At 44.1% G+C, this 18,812-nt stretch overlaps 1 protein-coding gene across 2 annotated transcripts in view; it reads right to left on the bottom strand.

Annotated features, from left to right (window-relative positions):
• THSD7B (thrombospondin type 1 domain containing 7B) overlaps nucleotides 1-18,812 on the bottom strand; it is a 925,167-nt gene that overhangs the window by 309,200 nt on the left and 597,155 nt on the right. For both annotated transcript variants that reach the window (XM_082260936.1, XM_082260935.1), the window contains exon 14: nucleotides 2,922-3,116. In XM_082260936.1, coding sequence (XP_082117062.1) covers nucleotides 2,922-3,116 — 195 coding nt within the window. The remainder of the gene's footprint in view (nucleotides 1-2,921; nucleotides 3,117-18,812) is intronic.

The raw sequence follows: 18,812 nt of genomic DNA, 5'->3' as shown, positions 1-18,812 counted from the left end.
GTGTGCATCGCATACTAGCTCATTATGAAATACTTACCTTAAAACAAAGCCCCGACAAGGTCACCCGATCACCGCTGAGGGAGCCGTCATGCAGTGGCGGAGCTAGACTTTTAAAACAGGGGTGGCAAAGGGGTGGCTAGGTATTATTTTGGGGGGTCAATATACAAAGTGTAATTTAGTGTCAGATTCGTCCACCGCAATGTCGCAGTCCCTCTAATGATCGCTGCCATTACTAGTAAAGACAGGATACAGGTGGTGGTGATCAGAGGATACAGGTTTGCCCCCAATGATTATTGCAGAGTGCGACAGCAATGCCCCCAATGATTATTGCAGTGAGACAGCAATGCCCCCAATGATTATTGCAGTGAGACAACAATGCCCCCAATTATTATTGCAGAGTGCGACAGCAATGCCCCCAATGATTATTGCAGTGAGACAGCAATGCCCCCAATGATTATTGCAGAGTGCGACAGCCTTGCCCCCAATTATTATTGCAGAGTGCGACAGTAATGCCCCCAATTATTATTGCAGAGTGCGACAGCCTTGCCCCCAATTATTATTGCAGAGTGCGACAGCAATGCCCCCAATTATTATTGCAGAGTGCGACAGCCTTGCCCCCAATGATTATTGCAGAGTGCGACAGCCTTGCCCCCAATGATTATTGCAGAGTGCGACAGCCTTGCCCCCAATTATTATTGCAGAGTGCGACAGCAATGCCCCCAATTATTATTGCAGAGTGCGACAGCCTTGCCCCCAATTATTATTGCAGAGTGCGACAGCCTTGCCCCCAATTATTATTGCAGAGTGCGACAGCAATGCCCCCAATTATTATTGCAGAGTGCGACAGCCTTGCCCCCAATTATTATTGCAGAGTGCGACAGCCTTGCCCCCAATTATTATTGCAGAGTGCGACAGCCTTGCCCCCAATTATTATTGCAGAGTGCGACAGCCTTGCCCCCAATTATTATTGCAGAGTGCGACAGCAATGCCCCCAATTATTATTGCAGAGTGCGACAGCCTTGCCCCCAATTATTATTGCAGAGTGCGACAGCCTTGCCCCCAATTATTATTGCAGAGTGCGACAGCCTTGCCCCCAATTATTATTGCAGAGTGCGACAGCAATGCCCCCAATTATTATTGCAGAGTGCGACAGCCTTGCCCCCAATGATTATTGCAGAGTGCCACAGCAATGCCCCCAATTATTATTGCAGAGTGCGACAGCCTTGCCCCCAATTATTATTGCAGAGTGCGACAGCAATGCCCCCAATTATTATTGCAGAGTGCGCCAGCCTTGCCCCCAATTATTATTGCAGAGTGCGACAGCCTTGCCCCCAATTATTATTGCAGAGTGCGACAGCCTTGCCCCCAATTATTATTGCAGAGTGCGACAGCAATGCCCCCAATTATTATTGCAGAGTGCCACAGCATTGCCCCCAATGATTATTGCAGAGTGCGACAGCCTTGCCCCCAATGATTATTGCAGAGTGCGACAGCCTTGCCCCCAATGATTATTGCAGAGTGCGACAGCAATGCCCCCAATTATTATTGCAGAGTGCGACAGCCTTGCCCCCAATTATTATTGCAGAGTGCGACAGCCTTGCCCCCAATTATTATTGCAGAGTGCGACAGCCTTGCCCCCAATTATTATTGCAGAGTGCGACAGCCTTGCCCCCAATGATTATTGCAGAGTGCGACAGCCTTGCCCCCAATGATTATTGCAGAGTGCGACAGCAATGCCCCCAATTATTATTGCAGAGTGCGACAGCCTTGCCCCCAATTATTATTGCAGAGTGCGACAGCCTTGCCCCCAATTATTATTGCAGAGTGCGACAGCCTTGCCCCCAATTATTATTGCAGAGTGCGACAGCCTTGCCCCCAATTATTATTGCAGAGTGCCACAGCATTGCCCCCAATGATTATTGCAGAGTGCGACAGCCTTGCCCCCAATTATTATTGCAGAGTGCGACAGCCACAGCATTTGCCCGCAATCATTGCAGAGTGCCAGCGTCCCCCCCGTGAGACCAGCTTACTTACCTCACGGACGGTCCGCGGCTCCCTGCATCTTCTCAGTCCTCCCGCCGGCGCCTCCTCGACCAATGGCACAGCGTTTGCCATTCGGCCAATCAGGAAGCGGGAGGACCCGCTCCCTGATTGGCCGGAGGAGGATCCATGTGACAATAGCGAATTTTCATTCGCTATTGTCACAGAATGGGCGGGCTCGGCTTCGGGAGTCGGGACGCACTGCTTTGCTGCTCCCTGACCCTGGCCGCCAGCTTAGAGGGATCAGCCGGTTCTGCGAACCGGCTGATCCCATCCCACCACTGCCTGTGATTCTCCGCTGCCAGCCAGGATCGGGGTGGCAACAGGGGTGGCAGGGACATTTTCTGGGGTGTCAATTGACACCCCAGCTAACCCTCTGGCTCCGCCACTGCCGTCATGTTCCCTCGGCGTCTCTTCCTGGTTCGGTGGCTCCGGCGCTGTGAGTTACTTTCTGGCAAGGAGCCGGCAAACAGCTCTGAAGGTCCGCCGGACCTTCAGAGCGCATGCGCCGCTGGTTTCAACGGCTGCATGCAGGACGGATATCTCCTAAACCCTGCCAGTTTACGAGATATTAATTATACCTACAGGTAAGCCTTATTATAGGCTTACCTGTAGGTAAAAGGTAAAAAGAAACAATACTTCCACTTTAAGTCCAAGGGGTTCACATACTTTGTATAGCCACTGTACCCAAACAGTGGCTGCATCTGACTGGATGTGGCTGCTGTTTTTCCTGCCAATTTTTTGTAGGGCTCCTTCATTTTTTTAATTGAAGAATGTCAGACAGGAGGGTGGCGACAGGACCACCCAAGAAACAAAACTGGCATAGCGTATGTACAGCCTTAGCCTGCAAACTAACTCAGAAATGGAAAGAAAACACGTACCGGCCAGGGATCTCCTCCTTATTCTATATGAAATGCAGTCTGCAGAGCAGGTGGTGAACTTAGACCAAGAAGTGAATGCACAATCCTCTTTGCAGGGCATCGTACATTCCTGCATTGTGGGAGGAGCAGGACCGGCCCATCTGATACACTCAGTCACATCTACTGAACGATCACCGACTGTAACACAGATCATCTCTGGAAGACAAAAGAAAAATATTCACTTTTTCTATTCATTGTATAGAGATATACATATTTTGGTTAAAAATAGTCATTATTACTGCATGATTTACTTCAATAACAAGCTAATAGAAAATTATGTTTGAGGTTCTGAAAGGTTGAGTCAAATCTGTGTGCAAATTTCAGCTTGAGCTACTAAATTCCGAAACAGCAGGCTTGTAGATTAGGTGGTAAAATGGGCTACAAAATAGTCACTGCTGACTAAAAAAAAAAAAACATTAATGTGCAATATTTTACACACACACACACATACAGTAAACCCCCCTCCATTGCGGGGGTTACGTTCCGGACCCAGCCGCGAAAAGTGAAATTCCGCGAAATAGAAAAACCCTATTAAAATGCATTGTAGGCATGATTTTTTTTACTGTCACTGTACGTGTAGAAGCATTTTAAGGTCTTTAAACACACTTTTAAAACAATAGAAACTCATTTAAACACATAAAAGATACTTAGAGACAGAGCAAGAGCTATGAAAAACACAAAAATCTTTCATTTTTAATGATTTATATAGTAAAATAACATTACAAAAAAAAACGCGAATTACCGGGACCGCAAAAACTGAACCGCGATGTAGCGGGGGATTACTGTATATATATATATATATATATATATATTTATGTGTGTGTGTGTCTACAGTATCTCACAAAAGTGAGTACACTTTGTCCCCTCAAAATAACTCAACACACAGCCATTAATGTCTAAACTGCTGGCAACAAATGTGAGTACACCCCCAAGTGAAAATGTCCAAATTGGGCCCAAAGTGTCAGTATTTTCTATGGCCACCATTATTTTCCAGCATTGCCTTAACCCTCTTGGGCATGGAGTTCACCAGAGCTTCACAGGTTTCCATATTTGAGGATGCCCCAGAGATACTCAATAGGGTTTAGATCTGGAGCCATGCTTGGCCAGTCCATCACCTTTACCCTCAGCTTCTTTAGCAGGGCAGTGGTCGTCTTGAAGGTGTATTTGGGGACGTTATCATGTTGGAATACTGCCCTGCGGCCCAGTCTCCGAAGGGAGGGGATCATGCTCTGCTTCAGTATGTCACAATATATGCTGGCATTCATGGTTCCCTCAATGAACTGTAGCTCCCCAGTGCCGGCAGCACTCATGCAGCCCCAGACCATGACATCCCCACCACCATGCTTGACTGTAGTCAAGACACACTTGTTTTCCTACTCCTCACCTGGTTGACGCAGTGAGTCACTTACTTGGACAAATGTGCTGATTGGGATAGCAGATCCTGCTGCTCCTAAAATAGAGTTATCTTTTTGTCAACTAACTGGGTAAATGATCATTTGTTACAATAAGCTGATAGCCAACATGTTTCAGAGGTAAAAAAAAAAATCCCCCTTCATTATTTAATAAAAACAATGCTCAGCACAAATGAGTACGCCCCTTTGAAAAGTAAGACTTTAATCAATATCTCAATGAACACAAGAACAATTTACAAAAGTTTGACAAAACTGAGTTTTATAGAACATTTGTTTGGCTCATTACATAAAAGTAAGGTTAATAATATAACTTAGATTATAAAATCTTCAGTTTTATTCAAATAATTGATGCAAAATTGATTAAACCCCACAACAGAAATGACTCCATCTAGTATTTTGTATGACCTCCATGATTTGTAAGAACAGCGCCAAGTCGTCTAGGCATGGAATGAACAAGTTGGCGAGATATTACAACATTTATTTTTTCTATTCTTCAAAAACAGCCTCTTTTAGAGCCTAGATGCTGGATGGAGAGTGAAGCTCAGCTTGTCTCTCTTCAGAATTCCCCGTAGGTGTTCGAATGGGTTCAGATCAGCTGATAAACTTGGCCACTGAATCACTTTCACCCTGTTCTTCAAAAAAACAAAAGTGGCCTTCGATGTGTGTTTTGGATCATTGTCATGTTGGAAAAGTACGCAACGACCAAGGGCACGGAGTGATGGTATCATCTTCTCTTTCAATATAGAGCAGTACATCGGTGAATTCATGATACCATCATGATACCATCAATGAAATGCAGCTGCTCCCTGACACCAGCAGCACTCATGCAGCCCCACAGAAGGACACTGCCACCACCATGTTTCACTGTAGGCACCATGCATTTTACTTTGTACTCCTCACCTTTGGGACATCATGCGGTTTTGACGCCGTTAGTTCCAAAAACATTTATTTTGGTCTCAGTAGTCATCTTCTTTTTCAGCATGGGCCCCGGCGAATTTTAGGTGGACTTTTTTGTGCATAGGCTTTAGGACAGGCTTCCTTTTGGGTCGACACCCATGCATGCCATTCCTCTGCAGTGTATGCCATATTGTGTCATGGGAAACAATCACCCCGGTTTGGCTTTCTACTTCTTTAGCTAACTGCAGTGAACTTGTATGGGGATTTTCTACAACCCTTCTCAGAAGATGCTCCAGTGCATATTTATAGCACTGATTACTGTAGTAATGTCAACGGTACTCCCAAAAGTGTCAAAAATGTCAGTTAGGGGTCCGATCTGTCCGCTGCAATGTCGCAGTCCCGCAAAAAAAAAAAAAATCGCAGATCGCAGCCATTACTAGTAAAAAAAGAAAAAACAATAAAAATGACGTAAATCTTTCCTGTAGATAGTAAACGCAATAACTTTTGCGCAAACCAATCAAAATACGCTTATTGCGATTTTTTTTACCAAACATATGTAGCAGAAAACAAATTGGCCTAAAATGTTAAAAAATTTTGATTTTTACATTTTTTTTGAGAATTTCATATAAAAAAATGTGAAAAATATTGTTATTTTTCAAAATTGTCGCTCTTTTTTTGTTTATAGCGCAAAAAATAAAAATCGCACAGGTGATCAAATACCACCAAAAGAAAGCTCTATTTGTGGGGAAAAAAGGACGTCAATTTTATTTGGGTACAGCGTCGCATGACCGTGCAATTGTCCGTTAAAGTCATTAAGTGCCGAATCGCAAACTAGGGCCTGGTCTTTGAGCAGCCAAATTCCTACGGGGCTTAAGTGGATAAAGTGGAACTAAATCCTCCTTTCCTATCCTTTTCAGCCAAGGAAGCTGCCATCTTGCCATCTGTTTGATCTTTTCCTACAATGATGCTGCACATGTGATCAGTAATAACACCAACCATTTGATGGTTTGACAGATGTGACAGTTACTGTACATTCCCAGCAGGAAGTATAGGTTTTAGTTCCTCTTTAAATGTCTATTATATATATTTTTTTTCTACATGACAGTCCCGTAAAAGTGGGATTTTGTTTGCCGCTGAAATGTGTTGGCTGTCAGTTTATAATAAAAGATGATGATTTGCACTCAACATCCTTGTGAATTAAGGTATAATTAAAGGCAAAACTTTATTTTATAGTATTGGATAGAGTGGAGAGAGATTAAAACACCTATCAGGTTTGTATTGCTGTCTGTGTCCTTGTTAAGGGAGATTCATCCTCTCTACATTATCACCAAGACTGAAAGTGAAAGAAAATCTAAAATTTTTGGTTGTCACCAGAACAGGAATAGAGTGGAAATCAGGGGCTTAACTACAGGGGTTGCAATCGCTACCGGGCCCCATGCTCCAGGGGGCCCAGTAGCAAACCAGTGGGTGAACTTCTAGGATCTCAAAGGTCACACTTGCGACCGGGCCCTGGCATTTCACCACTGTGGGGAGGCCCCAAGATTGCAGGAAGGGGGCCCACTTCAGAACTTGTGAAAGGATCCTGATGCGGGACCATAATAAAAGGCCATGCAATGAGATTAAAGAGCCCCAGGATTAGTGGGAAGAGCCCCGGGCTTGAAGGGAAGGGCCCCGGCCAGGGGTCTGGGGGGCCCTTCATGGTTTCTTGCATCGGGGCCCTGAAGGTTCTAGTTACGCCTCTGGTGGAAATCTTCCAAAATGGTGACAACCATTGATTCCTTCATTTGTGAGGGACTTCTTGTTTTGGCTATGGGACAGGGAGTGAAGGGAAATCTCCCCAATGGTACACAGGTGGCAAAAAAAAAAGAAACTGATAGCGGTTATAACCTTCCCTTACTCTATGCAAAATAAAAAACCGCTTGCCTTTAGCTCTACTTTAATCGTTTAAGGCACTCCTTTCCTTCCACACTTCAGAAAGAATTGTCAGCCAGAAAAGTACAATTTTCAAAAGGAGGTCAACAATGGCAGCCTCCGTGTCGGAAGAGGTTTCCTTTCATCTCTTATTGTTTTCTGTAGAAATGTCAGAAATGTACTCTAATTGCAGCTTATATCTTTCCGCCGTTAATTTGGCAGTAGAAAAAAAACAAAAAAAAAACAGTACTGCTTCAAATGGCTGACATTTGGCTTGATTTTCTTAGATTTACGGTCTCTTGATTGGTTTACAAACTAGAAATAAAAAGAATAGGTCTGCTAAGTGTATATGGAGCCCTTCTATAGATACAAAGAGATAAATGAGATGTCTTGTAGACGGCAGTGCGATGCAGTGGATATGACACGGCAAAGTCTGTTCTTTTCATCTCCATAGTAACTTGCCCCATGCATCCGACTGATATACAATAAAGAGTCAAACTTTGTCTAGCACTTAAAAAGAAACCATTTTAAAGTGACGATTTACAAGCCGATGCTTGCTGGGAAGTAAGCCATCTCACACTGTGTGAAGGGAAGGACCTGAATCCGGAGAGATCTGTCATCTTCACAAACCATGACTCTTATTAAGTGACATCCCACACAGCATGGCGGGGACAACGCGTGCTCTCTGATGTAACGCAAAAAACAAGTCACATTTAGCAGCCTATATAGGAACACATTGTGGCTCCAGGCACCATCTGTGTACATATGCCTGTGACAATGATTCTGGAAGTCTAATTAGTAGAGAATGTTAAAGATAATCCATAATGTTAAGTATATTACCAGAAGTATTGTGACACCTGTCTTTATACGCACATGAACTCAAATGGCATCCCATTCTAAAGCCCCGTACACACGCAACGATTACCGGCCGACCGATCTTCCGTCTTTTGTCCAGAGTTGTGTTTTGTTGGTTGGAATGTGCCTAGACTGCACACAAATTTTCTCGCCCGACAAAATTCTACTTTAGAAGTGATGTCATGTGTTGGTTTGCTTTCTTTGTGTTCTTTCTTCTCTGAGCATGCCCAGTCTTGCTCATTAGATTTTTCCCTGTCGAAATCTGTACTGACTGCACGAAAATCGGCCGTATTTTGACGGCAGACAAAAATTTTATAGCCTGCACACCAGGTTTTTTTTCGGCTGAAAAATCGGAGTCGGTTGTCAGAACATACTAACAAGCCGAAAATCGGCAGATCGGTCGTCGGACGAAAATTCCCTGCCGATTTTCGACGCGTGTGTACGAGGCTTTAGTTCGTAGGGTTCGATATTGAGGTGGCCCACCCTTTGCAGCTATAACAGCTTCAACTCTTCTAGGAAGGCTGTCCAAAAGGTTTAGGAGTGTGTCTATGTGAATGTTTGACCATTCTTCCAGACCTGACTCGCAGTCTCCGCTCTAATTCATCCCAAAAGTGTTCTATGAGGTTGACGTCAGAACTCTGTGCAGGCCCTTCAAGCTCCTCCACCCCAAACTCACTCACCCATGTCTTTATGGACCTTGTTTGTGCACTGGTGCGCAGTCATGTTGGAACAGGAAGGGCCAACCCCAAAATGTTCCCGCAAAGTTGGGAGCATGACATTTTCCAAAATGTCTTGGTATGCTGAAGCCTTAAAGTGGTAGTATCACGATTTTTTTAACTTTTAACTACAGGTAAGCCTATGATAAGGCTTACCTGTAGGTACAATTAATATCTCCTAAACCGGCACGGTTTAGGAGATATTTGCAGCGCATGCAGCCGCGGACCTTCAGTTTCCCTTGCCGGCAGCATGCGCGAGAGTGACGTCATCGCAGCTCCGACCAATCACAGCGCCGGAGCTGCCGAACCCGGAAGAGACGCCGTGGGATCATGTCAGCGTCCGCAGCGGTGTCCGGGGGTCCGTGACGGGGCTTCGTTCTAAGGTAAGTAATTCATAATGAGCTAGTATGCAATGCATACTAGCTCATTATGCCTTTGTCTTGCAGGGTTTGTTTTTTTTTTTTTTTTTCCTGGGTTTACAACCGCTTTAAGAGTTCTCTTCAGTGGAACTAAGGGGCCAAGCTCAACCCTGAAAAACAACTCCACACCATAATCTCCCCTCCACCAAATGATTTGGACCAGTGCACAAAGAAAGGTTTATAAAACACATGGATTAGCGAGCTTGGGGTGGAGGAACTTGACTGGCCTCAGATTCCTGACCTCAACCTTATAGAACACCTTTGGGATGAATTAGAGCAGAGACTGCGAGCCAGGCCTTCTCTCCATCATCAGTGCCTGACCTCACAAATGCGCTTCTGGAAGAATGATCAAACATTCCCATAGACACACTCCTAAACTTTGTGGACAGCCTTCCCAGAAGAGTTGAAGCTGTTATAGCTGCAAAGGGTGGGCCAACTCAATATTGAACCCTACGGACTAAGACTTGAATGGCATTGAAGTTCATGTGTGCGTAAAGGCAGGCGTCCCAATACTTTTGGTAATATAGTGTATCTTCAGTAGGAACACAAATTAAAGTGACACTAAATTCTGATTTCAAAAATAATATAAAAATATATATTCAAGTATGTATTCTTAAATCAAAAAAGTGCCTTCTATTGCCTTCAGGCTCCTCTAAACCTCCAAATTCCTCTTTTTTGCTGCTGTGATCTGACTTCCTTTTAGAGGATGGCTACGTTTGCTCTCCATGGTCCCCCTATTTGTAGGAACGGTACCATCCTCTTGCTTGTCCCCAGCAAGGACCTTCTTGATATGGTGGGCTTCAAGCATACCCCCCAACTTTCTGAAATAGGAACGAGGGACACCTATTATAAAATGTATGTAGGCATAGGACACACCCCCTGCCACATCCCCCACTTAAGGGAGAATTGTACAAAAAAATAATTGATTGCCACTTCTGGTCTAGAAGGTTTTACCCCCTTAATGACCCAGGCCATTTTTTGCGATGCGACACTGCGTTAATTTAACTGACAATTGCGCGGCCGTGCGACGCTGTACCCAAATACAATTTATGTTCTTTTTTTCCCCCCCACAAATAGAGCTTTCTTTTGGTGGTATTTGATCACCTCTGCATTTTTATAAACAAAAAAAGAGCCATAATTCTGAAAAAAAATAAAATACAATATTTTTTACATTCTGCTATAAAACACACCCAATAAAATTTTTCTAAAAATCAAATGTTTTCATAATTTTAGGCCAATATGTATTCTGCCACATATTTTTAGTAAAAAAAAAATCCAAACAAGTGTAAATTGATTGGTGTGCACAAAAGTTATCGCGTCTACAAACTAGGGGAAAGATTTATGGCATTTTTACTTTTTTATACATTTTTTTACTAGTAAAGGCGGCGATCAGCGATTTCTAGCGGGACTGCGACATTGCAGCAGACAGATCGGACACCCAAATTACATTTTATGACACTTTTGAGGGGGCCAGTGACATTACTACAGTAATCAGTGCTAAAAATTTGCACTGTTACTGTACCAATGACACTGGCAGGAAAGGGGCTAACACCAGGGGCGATCAAAGGGTTAGGTGTGCCTCCAGGGGGTGCTTGCCAACTGTGTGGGGGATGGACTCACTAGATGAACATAGAGACCTGTGTTCCTGAATAGCAGGAACACAGGATCCCTGTGTTCATCTGTGACAGAACGGCGGTCTGCCTTGTTTGCCTTGCTTTTATCCAGGCAGCATTAACCACTTGCCGACCGCCGCACGACTATCTACGTCGGCGGTCAGCCCCTCACAGGCAAACTAACGTAGGGCTACGTTGCTTGCTTGTGAGGGTCTAGGGAGCGAGCGCGCGCCCCGGAGGCGCGCTCCCGCTCCCGCGTGGTCACTGACCCCCCCGCGCGTGTGACCAGCGGACCCGATGTCCGCCAGCCACTCGGCGATCGGCGGGGGAGAGGGAGAATGTCAGGCAGCTTGTGTAAACAAGCTGCCTGTCATTCTCCTCGCTGTAAAGACACTGATCACATGGATCTACTATGTAGATCCGTTGATCAGTGTCCTTACAGCTCAAGCCACAGCCAATCACAGTAGAAAGCACGCCCCTAGGGACACACACAGCCCCTCCCTCCCAAATAAAGTTAACCCCTTCACTACCAGTGTATTTTTACAGTAACAGTGCATATATATAGCACTGATTACTGTAGAAATGTCACTGGTAACCCCAAAAGTGTCAAAAATATCAGTCAAGGGTCCGATCTGTCCGCCGCAATGTCGCAGTCCCGCAAAAAAAATCGCAGATCGCCGCCATTACATTTATTAAAAAAAAAAAAAACAACAAAATGACAAGAATCTTTCCCTTAGTTAGTAAACGCAATAACTTTTGCGCAAACCAATCAAAATACGCTTTTTGCAATTTTTTTTTACCAAACATATGTAGCATAAAACAAATTGGCCTAAAATGTTAAATTTTGATTTTTACATTTTTTTGGGGAATTGCATATAAAAAAATGTGAAAAATATTGTTATTTTTGCAAAATTGACGCTCTTTTTTTGTTTATAGCACGTGATCAAAAAATCGCACAGGTGATCAAATACCACCAAAAGAAAGCTCTGTTTGTGGGAAAAAAAGGTACAGCGTCGCACGATCGCGCAATCGTCCATTAAAATCACGCAGTGCCAAATCGCAAAATAGGCCCTGGTCAGGAAGGGGGTAAAATCTTCCGGGGCTTAAGTGGTTAATAAATACAGTTAATAAATACAGTATATCACAATCTGGTATACTTGCGATCCTTGTATAAATGGCAGTTTCCCTTTAACTTTTGCCTGATTAGCTATACAAAAAGAATCTTCTATATTACAAAGCTATCACTAAACAATCGGTTCTTTAACAAGATTGGTAACTTTCTTCTGCTTTGCGGTGTGCTCAGGAGATCGCTGCCAGGTCGATAAACTACATTGCGTCCGTTGTTCGTCTCCTCTAAGGTGGAAAGGAGCAGTGTCAGCACACATTAACTTTACTACAAGTGAAAAATAGAGAAGTGGTTTGCAGCTCCAGAAGCAAAGTGAATTTAATTTAAATTTCTCCAAGCCAAAGAAATCATTTAAAAGTGTCATCTATAAAGTGCTCTACAGGCTTGTATTCACTTGCCAGTTTGCTAATTTACTATGCAATAAACACTTCTGACAGCTGAGAGATTAGCTTTTGACTTGTGCTCAGGTGCTTCATGTGTTACATTTAATAGTATACAAACCTGCCATAATTTGACAAATATATCTTCTATACTACACTGTTGGGATCACTTATGGGATTAGAGATGGGAGAATCCCCACGAAGTCCAGGGAATCTGAAACGGAAGCTAGCTTGCAGGATGGATTATATGCAGGGGAGGGCAGGCAGCCTTAGGCCTAGGGGGGCAAGTTCAGTCAAGTGGCCCATTGAACCATCAAATCAGCTCACCATCCATGCCCACCTAGTTTTATAATGGATATTGATGTTTTGAAGCAAGACAAACATGATGCAATGTGGTAACATAATTTAATGTTAATAGCAACAATGGAGGTTTAACAAAAATACATGACATCACACCAGGCGGGGCCTAGGAAGCTCCTGTTGAGCGGAGATCACTCTGCCTGACAGGGAAGTGACTGTGTTAGTATTGTGCCGGCTGGGTGCTTGAGCATACTCTGCACACTTATGGCGCTTTTCCACTGCATGGAACCGTACCGGTTCGGCACGCTTTGTGCTTTTCCACTGCTGGTACCACATGGTATAGGGTCGGAACGGTTCGGTACGGTACGGTATAGGTTTGCTTTTCCACTGCATGGAACCGAACGGTACGGTACGGTATGGCTCTGAAAAAACAGTACCTACTCGATTGTGGTTCCAACAGGTACCAAACTGGTACCATATCCCACAATCCTTTGCATGCAGTCACTACTAGCCACTGATTGGTCAGAGAATCGTTGTTATCCCACCCACTTAACTTTAGTACTACTTTAGTGGAAAAGCAAACCATACCGTACCGTACCGAACCGTTCCGACACTATACCATGCGGTACCAGCAGTGGAAAAGCAAACTGGGCCAAGCAGGGCCGAGTAGAGCTGAGCCGGTACTTGCAGTGGAAAAGTGCCATTATACCGCTCCGCTGCAGCTCTGCAAATAAAACATTGTGTATCACTGATTAGCAGCTGTATACAGTGTGTCTGGCCCCTACATTAATGCAGCCCTGGAGTGCAGCCTTTTTACCTGACATCAGAGTGGCCCGGGGGGCAATAGCCACCCTGCCCCCCTTCCCAGTCCTCTGATTATATGTTCTTCTAGATCTAGACCAGTAGTCTCCAAATTGTGGCCCATAACTAGCCTTTATCCAGCCCCTGGGGCACTATTCCTCCCAATGATATGAGGCACTATTCCTTCCACTGACACTCATTTTGGGGCATTTTTTCTCCCACTAATATAAAGAATGGGGCCCTGTTTCTTCCACTGACACCAATAGTACACTGACACCAACAGTAGGGCATAATTCCTGCCACTGACACTAACGATAGGCATTATTCCTCCCACTGACACCAACAACGGGGCCCTGTTTCTTCCAATGATCCCAATGATCCCACTAATACAAATAATGGGTCACTATTCCTCCCACCCTCTCTCTCCTTCCATCTGTCTCTTTATATTGCTCTATTTCCATCTTTCTCCCTCTCTCTCTATATATATATATATACAGTATCTCACAAAAGTGAGTACACCCCTCAAATATTTGTAAATATGTTTTTATATCTTTTAATGTGACAACACTGAAGAAATGACACTTTGCTACAATGTAAAGTAGTGAGTGTACAGCTTGTATAACAGTGTAAATTTGCTGTCCCCTCAAAATAACTCAACACACAGCCATTAATGTCTAAACTGCTGGCAACAAAAGTGGGTACACCCCTAAGTCAAAATGTCCAAATTGGGACCAAAGTGTCAATATTTTGTATGGCCACCATTATTTTCCAGCACTGGCTTAACCCTCTTGGGCATGGAGTTCACCAGAGCTTCACAGGTTGCCACTGGAGTCCTCTTCCACTTCTCCATGACGACATCACGGAGCTGGTGAATGTTAGAGACCTTGCACTCCCAACCTTCCGTTCGAGGATGCCCCACAGATGCTCAATATGGTTTAGGTCTGGAGACATGCCTGGCCAGTCCATCACCTTTACCCTTTAGCTTCTTTAGCAAGAGCAGAAGGGGGAAGGGCCGGGCCGAGGAGAACGGAGAACGAGCGCTCGTTGTCATCGGAAGTTCCACCTATGATAGATGTCACATGTCTCGGCAGAGGAGACGGGACTTCCTATGACAGCTCGTCCTTCCTTCTCCTCGGCCTGGCTTGCCCCCTTCTGCTCTCGGTGCTGCTTTCTGGTCTTTTTTTTTTTTTAATATCGGCGTATAACACACACTATTGCTTTTTCCTCCATTTTTAGGAGGAAAAAGTGCGTGCTATACGCAGATAAATACGGTACTTCTATCTGGGACGACAGCTATGAAGACCAATTTTATGCAGTGTGCGGTGTATGGTCTGATCACTGACAGGCTGACCCCCCACACCTTCAACCTCTGCAGCAATGCTGGTAGCACTCATACGTCTATTTCCCAAAGAAAACCTCTGGATCTGACGCTGAGCACTCAGCTCCTTTGGTCCATCATGGTGAGGCCTGTTTTGTAAGGGGTGTATTCACTTTTGTGAGATACTGTGTATATATATATATATATATATATATATATATATATATATATCTTTATATCTATCTCTCTTTCTCATCTCTCTCACTCTCTCTCTTCCTACCTCTCTTTCCTTCCTCTCTCTCTCTTTTTCATCTCTCTCCTTCTACCTCTCCTGCCCCCATCTCTCTCTCTCTCTCTACCTCTCCATCCCTCCTCTCTCTCTTTCTCTCTCTCTACTTCCCTCTCTCACCAGCAGAGCTGATGCTTCCTGTATTGCTCCTGTCACAGGCGGAGTGCATTTGGTATCACTCTGCCTGCAATAGGAGCCGGCGCTATACAGGAAGCATCAGCTCTGCTTCCTCTAGTGCCAGGTCCTTTCCTCATACTGTGCTCTGCGATGGGGGGTCGGAAACCCGCAATCTGAGCTTACCGACCTGCCATCTCAGAGCAGGAGGTGGCGCTGGGATAGTGTCGGGGGGACTTGGACACGGCTGCTAATGGGAACGGCGTTCCTGCTGTAGAAAAAGTACAGGAATGCCGTTCCCATACGTTCCCGCAGCACTCGAGCCCTGGTGTTCCTTCATTTTTATATTTTTTAAAAGCTCTTTTTTATTATTTATAGCTTTTTTTAACATTGGCCATGAGCCACATAGGTTTTATTTTTAGTCTTTAGTCTTATTGCCTATGGGAATATACTTTGCAGTGAGTTTGCATACAGTATTTTTGAAGAATTCCCATTTCTGTTCTGTGTTCATCTATGCCAATATTCCCTCCCAGTCTAAGTCTTGGAGAGCTGCCCTCATCCTTGGAAAATTTTAAATCTTAAAGTTAAGTGTTTTTATATTTCCCGTATGCGTTTGTTGCTTACAGCTAACATTAAATGAAATCATATTATGGTCCTAGCATTGGTAACAATGTCCAATCATTTGTGTCAGTGAGAGAAATAGTGCCCCATCATTGGCGTCAGTGGGGGAATACTGTCCCATCATTGGTGTCAGAATAGTGTCCCCTCACTGATGTTAGTAGGAAGAAAAGTGCCCCGTTATTGATGTCAGTGGAGGGAATAGTGCCCCAAGGGCCAGATAAAGGCAAGCATCCGGCCCCCAGGCTGTAGTTTGGAGACCACTAGTTTAGGACAAGGAAGAAAGGAGACTGACAGAATCAACCAGATTACCAAAGTAATGCAGTGTCGCATCGCAAAAAATGGCCTGGTCATTAAGGGGGTAAAACCTTCCGGTCCAGAAGTGGCAACCAATTATTTTTTTTGTACAATTCTCCCTTAAGTGGGGGGTGTGGCAGGGGGTGTGTCCTATGCCTACATACTTTTGATAATAGGTGTCCCTCATTCCTATCTCAGAAAGTTGGGAAGTATGCTTGAAGCCCACCATATCAAGAAGGTCCATGCTGGGGACAAGTAAGAGAGGATGGCTACGTTCCTACAAACAGGGGGACCATGGAGAGCAAACGTAGCCATCCTCTAAAAGGAAGTCAGAACACGGCAGCACAAAAGAGGAATTTGGAGGTTTAGAGGAGCCTGAAGGCAATAGAAGACACTTTTTTGATTTAAGAATACATACTTGAATATATATTTTATATTATTTTTGAAATCAGAATTCCCGTGTCACTTTAATTTGTGTTCCTACTGAAGATACACTGTATTACCAAAAGTATTGGGGTACCTGCCTTTACACGCACATGAACTTTAATGGTATCCCATAGGGATGATCGAACTTTTGAAAAGTTTGGTTCGGCCAAAACACCCGAACTTACCGAAAGTTCGGGTCCGGATTCCAGAACCACATTGAAATCAATGGGACCCGAACTTCGGTAATCAAAAAACACAATTTTGAAGCCCTAAAACCCAATAAATGCCACTAAAAAGTGCCTAGGGTTCTGGGTCATGCCCCAGGGTCTACTAAAAACACAAAAAAAAAGTTCTTAAAAATTGTCATTTTTGATAGAGAGCCAATTATTGAACAAATTATTGAAAAAAAAAAAAGAGATTTCTTTGGATTTAGTGTCTGGGGGGGTCTCAGAAGTGTACCTGTGAAGTTTCAGCTCTGTAGCATGTCCAGAACCAGAAAAAAAAGATAATTTTCTTAGAATTTTTATTAGCGCAGGGATGGGGTTCCGCTCCTTTCACACCTGGGCGTTTTTGTTTCAGGCGTTTATTGGGCATTTTTTGGACGTCTTTGGAGGCAGGCATGACATCTGAACTTCTGTATAGGGGTATATATACACACACACATATATATATATATATATACACACACACACATACATACATACATACATATACATATATATATATATATATATATATATACACACATACACTATAGGTGTGAAAGGAGCGGAACCCCATCCCTGCGCTAATGAAATTATTTGTTGCAGGGATGGGGTTCCGCTCCTTTCACACCTATATGTGTGTATGTGTATATATATATATATATATATATATATATATATATATATGTATGTATGTGTGTGTGTATACATACCTTTACAGAAGTTCAGATGTCATGCCTGCCTCCAAGGACGCCCAAAAAATGCCCAATAAACGCCTGAAACAACACACCTGGGCGTTTTTGTTGCAGGCGTTTATTGGGCATTTTTTGGGCGTCTTTGGAGGCAGACATGACATCTGAACTTCTGTGTAGGGGTATATATACACACACACATATGTGTATATATACACATACACACATTTAGGTGTGAAAGGAGCGGAACCCCATTCCTGCGCTAATGAAATTATTTGCAGGGATGGGGTTCCGCTCCTTTCACACCTATATGTGTGTGTGTATATATACCCCTATACAGAAGTTCAGATGTCATACCTGCCTCCAAAGATGCCCAAAAAATGCCCAATAAACGCCTGCAACAAAAATGCCCAGGTGTGAAAGGAGCGGAGCCCCATCCCTGCTCTACTAAATGATCTTTTTCTTCTGGCGGTCACCCTGACATGGATGAGTTCGGTCACCCTGGCATAGCAGTCAGAGTCAGTTCACCCTAAACTACACTACGGTCACCCTGACACTTAACACTTTCCCTACAGAAACTATATTTTTGAATCTAACTATAGTGGTATATAGTACCCTAACTACACTGCATATCCCTTTCCTCACACTTATAATTGCTAAATTATACTTTTGCAGCAGGAGTAACGGAACTGCTTCCACTCTCTTCCACAGCCCCTGTATTACAGTGCTAGAGATTTGGCGGGGCTATGTTATATACTGGGGGGCGTATTCACTACTGATTGGCCTCTGGACCCCCTAGTCACTCCAATCACATTCCTAACAGACTCCTGCCCCCTCAATTGGCTTTTACTCACATTTCTGGTCCAATCACGGGCTTTTAAAGCCCACTTCCTGACCCATTGCATTTTGGGCGGTTCTGGTGCCGAATTCCGAACTTTTACCGCAAAAAGTTCGGAATTCGGCCGAATTTCGAACAGTCAATGTTCGGGTCGAACCGATGGTCGACCCGAACCTTTGATCATCCCTAGTATCCCAGTCTTAGTCAATATTGAGTTGGCACCCCCTTTGCAGCTATAACAGATTAAACTCTTCAACAAGGTTTAGGAGTGTGTCTATGGGATTGTTTGACCAGTCTTACAGAAGTGCATTTCTGAGGTGAGTCACTGATGTTGGAGAGAAGGCCTCACTTGCAGTCTCTGCTCTAATTCATCCCAAAGGTGTTCTATTGGGTTGAAGTCAGCACTCTGTGCAGGCCAGTCAAGTTCCTCCACCCCAAACTAGCTCACCATGTCATGTGCTTTGTGCACTGGTCCAAATCATTTGGTGGAGGTGGGGATTATGGCGTGGGGTTGTTTTTCAGGAGCTGGGCTTGGCATATCAAGACATTTTGGACAATTTCATGTTCCCAACTTTATGGGAACAGTTTGGGGATGGCTCCTTCCTGTTCCAACATGACTGCGCACCA

This window comes from Pelophylax lessonae, assembly GCF_965119305.1.
Source record: "Pelophylax lessonae genome assembly, chromosome: 6".
Lineage (NCBI taxonomy): Eukaryota > Metazoa > Chordata > Amphibia > Anura > Ranidae > Pelophylax > Pelophylax lessonae.
This window is presented reverse-complemented; position numbering and strand designations above follow the sequence as displayed.